Genomic DNA, 9,123 nt, shown 5'->3' with positions numbered 1-9,123 from the left:
CAGCCGTCATTGTTGTTTGGCGGGTCCGGGCTGGGGATTCGAACCCGCCACCTTAGGTGTACATGGCTGGCGCCTTAGCCGGTTGAGCTATAGGAGCCGAGCCTGGAGAAGCCATTTTCAAACAAGACAGAAGAAGATGGTTGAGAAACAACAGAAAAGGGAAGGTTAGGCCACAAGGAATGAGCAGAGACTTCAGGTCAAAAAGACAAAGACACAGAGTCACATGAGGCTGTAGATTCTTTAAAGAGCTGCTTATGAGTACCGAGTATGGAAAGAATTTTTGCTGGACCCTGGTCCTATAAAGGAGACGAAAATCCTTGTCAGTGGAGCCATGTGCTTAGCTAAATCTGTTCCTCAAATAAACATACCTTCATAAATATTAAATTTACTTTCTTAAGAAAAAAATAAACAAATAAATAAATCCTATCCTTTGACACCATGGAGTTTCAGAGTCAGGCAATCCTGGACACAAATCCTTATTCAAAACTGCACTAGTTGTACAACCTTGGGTGACTTATAATACCTTTCAACCCTTGGCTTCCACACCTGTAAAAAATAGTGACAATGCCAACCACACAAGAGGGTCCTGGGGGTTACACTAACATCATTTCTATGTTGGAGTGGCACCTGCCTCGTGGCAGCCTCCAAGATTTCCATTAGCCCCTGTGCACCAGCCTCACGTGGGTCTTTGCCTTTGTTTGCTTCGTGCTTCCACCTCTCCGCTTGCTCCTCCACTCTATGAGGGAAAAGGGAAGTCTCTGTTCTCTCTACATGGAAAGCTGAGAAGTATTTTCCTACTTCAGTGAAATATGATCATACAAAATTTATATTCAACAGCATCAGCAGATTTTTTTCCATCAATATTTCCTTTTTATTTCAGCTTTATCTGAATTTTAATAGCACAAAGAATTTGCTTTTGTCTTTTAAAGAGCAACCAAAATAAGAAAAATATAAATTTGAATAAAAGGTCTTAACACCATATTTTAAATGGTGTTTAGACTATGTGGATAGAGGTCATGGGTATTATGTGGAGAGTAAATATGAATGCCATGGATGTATATGTGTTTGTAATCTTACATACATATGAACTAGCATGTGTACGATATATATAAAAAGTCACGAGACCTAGGTCGACAACCTTGATCCTTTTTCTCTGATTTTCACCACAGCAAACAGTGAATCCCGAATCAATCTTCACCTGAATCTTCATGAAACCTCACGTTTGACCCAAACAACAGAGAAGCAGGTACAGTACTGACTCTACAAGGAGAATGATATGGGGAGGCAAGATATTGGGTTCTTGTCTCAGCTTGCTGTGTGACCTTGGGTGAGACTCCTCTCTGGGTCTCATTTGCATAATTAGTGAAATGATGTAAGTAGACTATAAAATCACAAAGGTTCCTTTACTCTTAGATTTGGAATGTCTTAACCTGTACTGAATTGTCTGGCTCTTTATGTGTGTGAATTAGATGAACAGGCCTTTCCCTGACTTCTGCAAAGTCAGAAAGGGAATACAGAAACACAGAAAGGTATCATGCATTGAGGCAGTAGGCACTAAATGTCATTCCTAATGAAAAGTAGCAATCAAGAAAAAAAATGCTAGTATAAACACAAAGAAAGGAGGACAGTGCTTCACCTGCACAGATTAGGAATATCTATGAGTGGTTCAAGGACATACATTCACAAATATTTATAATTTTGTTCATTCATTGGAAGCTTTGAGGACTGTCTTCACATTCTCTCTAGAGAAACAAGTCAAGGGAACTCCTAGAGCTGAATCCAAGGTCTGAGAGAACCTGAGGCAGAAGCAGCACACGTAGCTCCCGAGACTCTCAGGTCTCTCCTTGCCTCCACAGCTTCTGGGGCTATGATCTTTAGTTCTCCCTTATCTTCAACTTCTTGGCTTTCTCCTCCATTAAAGATAATAAAAATAGGGAGGTGCCTGCGGCTCAGTGATTAGGGCACTGGCCCCATATACCGATGGTGCCAGCTTCAAATCCAGCCCCAGCCAAACTGCAACAAAAGAATAGCCAGGGGTTGTGGCGGGCACCTGTAGTCCCAGCTACTCGGGAGGCTGAGGTAAGAGAATTGCCTAAGCCCAAGAGCTGGAGGTTGCTGTGAGCTGTGACACCACAGTACTCTAAGGGTGACAAAGTGAGACTCTGTCTCAAAAAAATAAAAAGATAATAAAAATAATAATGTGTTTTTCATCTGTGTGCCTGAGCTGGGTTCTGAGGCAGGAACTAAACTTTCACTGTGACAACCCTGGGCCTGAATCAGGTTGCCACTGAGGAAAAGCCCAGCTGGGCCACCCCTCCCTGCCAGAGAGGAACCACAGAACCATTTTGTATTTTTTTCCTATTATTTTATTTATTTATGTGTTTATTTATTTATCTAAAGACAGAGTCTCACTTTGTTACCAGGGCTAGAGTGCCATGGCATTGCCTAGCTTACAGCAATCTCAGATTCCTGGATTCAAGGGTTCCGCCCCCTGCCTCCCTAGGAGCTGGGACTACAGGAACATGCCTGGCTAATTTTTCTATTTTTAATAGAAATAGAGACTTGCTCCTGCTGCTGGGGGTGGTCTCAAACTCCTGTGCTCAAGTGATTCTCTAGCCTTGGCCTCCCTGAGCGCTAGGATTATAGGTGTGAGCCAGCTTGCCCAATCCCAATGTCTGCATTTTTTTAAAATGCCTACTTTGAAGACACCCTTTATAAGGGTGTCTTTATAAGAGACATTTATAAGAGACATTACATTTATAAGAGACATTACATTTTTGAGAGTGTCTGTGACTAAGGAAAATGTCGTGTTTCCACTTCTGTAAATTGACAACCAAGGGACTATAACTAACTCGTCAACATACAGAGTTGTTCAACATAGGAAACTAGGTCTGCTCTACTGATACGTACATGTGGTACATGTCCACTTTATGAAAATTAGGTCAACCTAAGAGGTGGTCAATGTAAGGAGGTGGTCAGCTATGAAGGCTCTATTGCAGGCGTCCTCAAACTACAGCCCTCGGGCCACATACGGCCTGCCTAGGACATTTATCCTGCCCGCCAGGTGTTTTTGCTGCTACTGCCTGTCCTGCTTAGCAGCTGACTCATCCCGGGGCCCACAGTCTGACCCTCCAACAGTCTGAGGGACAGTGAACTGGCCCCCTGTTTAAAAAGGTTGGGGATCTCTGCTCTACTGTATTTTGATAATTCCACAACTCCAAAGGCCATGCAAATGTTTCACAGGCCCTAAGCATACTCCAAATTCACCCAGGCCCGTGGCTGTATTTCAGGAGGCCCAACATCACCTGCAGTAAAAGATTGAACATGTCAAATAAAATCCTAGACTGAATTATTAACATTGCAGCCAGAAAGAGGAGCACCAAGGATCTTAAACTCTAATCCTGGGTTTCCTGCATGAGGCTATGTCAAGTCAGCTCACTGGAGCTGAGAACTTCATGTGCCTCCTTTGTGAAATGAGTGGGCTTGTTCCCGCCAGTTGGTTTGTCCAAGTCACAGCACTCTTAATTCCTTCAGAAGTAGTCCTAAAAAGAAAAGGCATTTGAGGAATGGTCTAGGGTACCCCACGAGCCCCCAACACAGAGAAAAAGGGGTGAAGGAAGGGGATATCTTCCTTGTCCCCTCCCCCCTACTTCTTGAGGCTAATGGCCCTTTATTAGATTAAACACTGACTTCAATTTTAACTACTTCCTCAACCCACTCCAAGTAAATGACTAATTTCATGTTTACTAGAAAGCATCTGGAAAAAATTTAGAAACAAATTTCTGCCCAGCAGATTTCAGTTCCTTCCACTGCCCCCTTGCCCACCGAGAAGCAGGAGAAAATGTCCCATATGATTGATCTTTATCAGCATCAGCAGTTTCTGTCTTCGTTCCTTTCCATTAACTCCCCACTGAGTCACCCCTTCCCTCCCTTCTGGGGGTCTGACCATATTAGGAGTTCAGTCACATAAGATACTTTTACTTTTTTATCACAGTGCCAGCTGGGGGATGGGGGTGGGGGATGGAGGTAGTCCCAAAGGTGGAAAGATTTTGGTATTGCCAACCTTAATGAGAAGTCTCAGACCTAGATTTGGAAAACAATTTCTGAACGTGACGGCAGGAGAGAACGCCAGCCCAGGCTTTGCAGACGTGCCTGGGTTGGAGGAGCCACCAGGTCCCCAAGGCTGCTCGCGGGCGCCTCCTGCTGGCGGGACTGGAAAAGCTCGGCTATGTTCGAGCGGCTTCGGGAGCTGGCGAGCTGGGCGCCCCGCGCCCCCTCGGGGTGCGTGGCAAGGACGCAAACGGTGGGAAGGGCGCCCGAGGAACCCTCCACACCGGACCCCCAGGGTCAGAGTCCCGCGCGGGGACTCCTTCCAAACGAAATGACAGTAGCAACCGACACCAGCAACTTCCATTTGGAAAAGGGGGTGAAGTCGGGGAGAAAGAGTGGGAAGAAAACTACAAGGGGAAATGTGGAGATGAAAAGAGCAATGAAAAAAGAAAAAGGAAGACAAGCAGACATATTTCAACTCCAAGCTCCCATTTCCTCTTTCAAATGAACTGCTTCCCCACTGTGAACAGAATCAAGTATTTATGAAGGCATTTTTTGCATATTAATAGCTGCATATGGAGCGTTGCCAGTTCTGAAGTCCTAAAGGTACGGTGCCCTTTTTTAATGCAGGTCTTTCAAACTCCTCACAGAATTTGGTATTCTCCTTCAGATTTATTTTCCTTCCTGCCTCGTGGCTCCTCCTAAGGCCCTTCATTTGATTAAGGGAAATTAGTTTCTGGGATACCTTCAGAGACCAAGAATTGCTCTTCCCTTGGTAAGTCGCTAACATCAATCGCTGGAGAAGGTTTTCCTCTCCCCCAGGGCTTCTCCGTGTAGGGGCCGCAGGTTGGGTGAGTGACCAGTACCTAAAAAAAATTATTAAAATTATAATGAAAGTTCCAGGAGAAGATATACAGTGGTGGGAGAAAGTAAAACTTCTCAAAAGGTAAAATAACTTTATTAACTTTAACATTACTATCCGTACTTAGGTAAAAATTACCTCCAATTTTAAAAGAAAAACATTGAGAACCAGTTAGAAAATAAGCAAAAGATGAACAATTCATGTCAAAAAAAAAGTAGTATGGAAAACAAATATGAGGTTGGAAGCAGTAACTCAAGCCTGTAATCCCAGGGCTTTGGGAGCCCAAGGTGGGAGGACTGCTTGAGGCCAGTTGTTTGAGACCAGAATGAACAACATAGTCAGGCCCCATCGCTACAAAAAAAACTTTTTTAATTGGCCAAGTGTGGTGCCACATGTCTGTAGTCCCAGCTACTCAGGAGGCTGAGGTGGGAGAATTGCTTGAGCCCAGGAGTTGAGGATACTGTGAGCTGTAATATGCCACTGCACTCCAACCTGTGAACGCGAGGGAGACCCCATCTCTTAAAATAAGTGGGAAAGGGATAGAAGGAGTATGGAAAAGGGAAGGGAAGGGATATGGAAAAGGGAAAGGAGGGTAGGGGAGGAAAAGGATTTCAAAAAAAGAAAAAGGAAAGGAATATGGAAAAAGAAAAGAAAAGGAAAAATATTCATCTGGAATAGCAATTAAACATGTACTGAGGCAAACTGGAGGTACCATTTTATATTTGAAATTTGTGCCTCCTCTCATTCTTTTTAATGGTAACATCCAGTGTTGCTGAAGCTTTGGTAAAACTGGTACACTTAGACACTTCTAGTGGATTGTAATTTGGTTCAATCTATTGTAAAGCAAATGAAACATGAAAAAGTACTCATACCCATTGATTCAGTATTTCTAACTTCTGGGAATTTCTCCTAAGGAAACAATTCAACAGAATAAAAGTCAGTGAGGTTGTCCATTGCAGTGTAATCTACATATAATAAGGAAAAATTAGAAATAGACTAAGAGTCTACCATCAGAAAATCCAGAAAAATAACTAAATTATGATAGATCCCTCCCAATGAGGGGTTTAATTCAGGCATTAAAAAAGGATTGCTCATACTGCAAACTGTGATTTAATATTAATGGCTTAACACAGGGTTTCTCAACCTTAACCACTTTGACATAACACCAGAAATTCTTTGTTATGGGGAGATATCCTGTTCCTTGGAGAATGTTGTACAGTATCCCTGGCTATTACCCACTAGATCCCAGTAGTATAATACCTCAGTTGTGACGATCAAAAATGTTTCCAGATCTTGATAAATGTCCCCTGAGGAGTAAAATCAACCCCAGTTGAAAACCACTGATTTAATATTTTAAAAGTGGAAATAAACATAATGTCAACTGTTTGCAAGTATGCAAAAAGTGGAAATAAACATAATGTCAACTGTTTGCAAGTATGCAAAAAAAAAAACCCTATTTTGCAGATAATGCAGGAAAAAGTGAAGTCATGTGAATTTGAAATTAGGACTGTTAGGTTTTTGTTTTCTGGGCCTTTTTGTTTTCCTTTTGCTTTTTATCAAATTCCCCCTATAAGAAGGAAAGATGGATCATAGGAAGAGCTGTTTTTATTCAGGTCTATCTTAAAATGGACTCATAGTGTACAAAAAATACACAGCAATTTACACAGGGGTCAACAATATAGCAGCCTTGTTTTGAAACTGTTGTTACAAAAAGCTATTAGATTATTGAATAGAGCAATCATAATTCTCCTTTTAAGTACCTCAATTCCTTTTTGGCATTTTATCCCCCTGGTCTCTAAACATTGGAGAACAATTCATTTGTCTTTTTCTGAAAAATTGAATCTCTAACTCTTCTTCATCTAGATCCATCTGTGTAAGCTTGGGACAAGCGGAGCCCTGAATGCATTGGTTTATAGAGCTGTCAGGGTGGAGAGGTTGTCGGTAGAGCCTCAAAGTATAAGCTTAAACCTTAAATAGATTTTTCAAGAACCATTGCATCTCTTTGTTTAAAATAAGTTTTCAAATTGTTAGTTTCTCCCTTTGTTTAAACTATGTCTCCAACTATGCTAGAGAGAGCAAACACCCTTCCTCACATGCCTTATCTTGGGTTTTGTTTTGTTGCTTTGTGGGGATTAGCACTTTTGGTAGTGCCCTAAAAATCCTGCTGAACTGGAATTATGCCTCTTTTTTCCATTTCACAAAGTGACTTCTATTTCAACCTGTGCTGTCCTTTGAGTTCAGGTTTCATGAGTTTACAACGGTACAAATTCATATTTGATCTTATGTGTCCTAAGTTTACCTCTTCTGGATTTCAAAGAGTGGCCTGTAATTCTAGTACACTTAGATTTAAGTTGACTAAACCTATGTTTACCCCATCTGTTTCCTCAGTGGTTTCACAGATGGTGTTCATATCCCCTGTGAACTTTCCTCTTTCAGGACAGAAAAAAAAGAAAGAAAGAAAAGAAAGGAAGGGGGAAAAACACCTGTAGACACACTATGTTTTGTGCCAGGGTACAAAGGTAACCTTTTATTTCACCATCCTTCTGAGCTATACCATGCCCTGCCTTCTGTTCAACTTTTTGGCTGTTATCTGAAAAACAATTTTTCTAAAGACATACTTTTTTCTTATTCTGCCTTATTTACCTTTGTATCCCTTATGGCTAGCACAGTTCTTGGTGCCTGGTAGTAGCCACGCCAAAAAAAAATCCACAAATCTTCCATTGACCTTAAGGTCTACGTCCTAGATAGAAAAAGCCCACAATCCTCTAAGTAGGATTCAGCTCTTGCACTTGTGTTATTTTCAGTGATAATGATATGGAAGTTTGGGTGACATTCTCCAACAAACTCACACAGTCTCTGGGTACTTCTTGTTGTTGGTTGCCATGATTTTATATTTCCTTCTCTAGAAAAGCTTTGGGTCATGGGCAGACTTAGAGATGTGATGAGGCATCCTTCTTGGAGAGCTTTGCAAAGCTGATAAGTAAGATTGGTCCTAGCGCTGATGCCTAGGAGAATTAACTTGCCACATTCAGAGAATGGGAGAATTAACTTTCCCATCCAGAGAAATGGTTTTCACTGTCGACTCTTCCTTGTCTCTCATTCCTAAGGTTAGCTCTCTTTTCCAAGACACATTTCCCCTAGTTTATGCTTGTGCTCACTTTCTTTCCTCTCTCTCTCTCTTCCTCCCTGTCTCTCCCCCTCTTCTCCTTCCCTCCCTCCCTCCTCCCTCTGGTTTTGTAAATAGCTTTGGATGTGGAACTCAATTCAAAGGCTTTTTGAAGATCTAAGCAAACTTCATCTTCTGGTTCAACCTTACCCACAGGATTACTTTGTCTGCCCCCAAACGCCCTAGACAATTTAAGAATAATTTCCTGAGAGGGTTTTGTTTTTAATTACAAAATCAAGGCTTTTATTTGTTGAATTTTCACGGCAACTATCATTTATCCCAGTAAGTCTGTATTTATTGATCTGTTGTCTGCTAGCAACACATAATGCCAGCCTAGTTAATTCCTTTTTCTTTCTTCCTTTTATTATGGAAAATTTTAAACATATGTAAAAGTAGAAAGAAAAGTATAATGAACCTATTCAAGCTTTAACCATTATCTCCCCATTATTTTGAAAGTACTAACAGCCAATGTTTTGAGGTTTACTATGTGCTGGATTTAGGTTTATCTCCCTTCATCCTTACAACATCCCTATGAGATTGGTACAGTTATTAGACCCATTTTCCAGATGAGAGAATAGATGTCAGGACAAACAGAGCCCCATTCACACATGACCTACACTTGCAAAGAGGCCTAGTGGTTTGGGAACCCAACAAAGCTGAGTTTAACTCTTCCTTACTGGCTGTCTGGTTTTAGGCAGGTTATTTAACCTCTCAGGCTCAATCTCCTCATCTATACAGGGTAATATTTCTCTTATAGAATTATTACAAGGATTCGATAAAACATATATGGGAAGAGATTCACTCAATGTTTGGCACTAGGTTGCCCCCAGTAAACTATAATAATGTTTACTATTTTATTCCCTTGGCCTCTGCCTTGAAAGCCATTATAAAACAGAATTTGGAGATTGTATACAATCTAAAGGTTTAGACATGGAAAAGGAGAAGCTTAAAAGGCAGGACAATTTATATAGGAATGTCATAACCTAATTATAGCCTTAGAATATGGGAAGGGGGTGGGAGAGAGGAGGTAAGGGGGTTGGATGGG

The 9,123-nt window shown here is 41.5% G+C and overlaps 1 protein-coding gene across 1 annotated transcript in view; it reads left to right on the top strand.

The window, feature by feature from the left end:
• KIAA2012 (KIAA2012 ortholog) overlaps positions 1-9,123 on the top strand; it is a 112,771-nt gene that overhangs the window by 60,226 nt on the left and 43,422 nt on the right. The window contains exon 13 of the mRNA XM_023510383.1: positions 1,130-1,246. Within this exon, the coding sequence (XP_023366151.1) occupies positions 1,130-1,246 (117 nt within the window). The remainder of the gene's footprint in view (positions 1-1,129; positions 1,247-9,123) is intronic.

Source organism: Otolemur garnettii, unplaced genomic scaffold (assembly GCF_000181295.1).
Source record: "Otolemur garnettii isolate 467f Iridium unplaced genomic scaffold, OtoGar3 scaffold00013, whole genome shotgun sequence".
NCBI classification, from domain to species: Eukaryota; Metazoa; Chordata; class Mammalia; order Primates; family Galagidae; genus Otolemur; species Otolemur garnettii.
The sequence above is the reverse complement of the archived record's forward strand: the minus strand, read 5'-3'. Positions and strand labels throughout refer to the sequence as shown.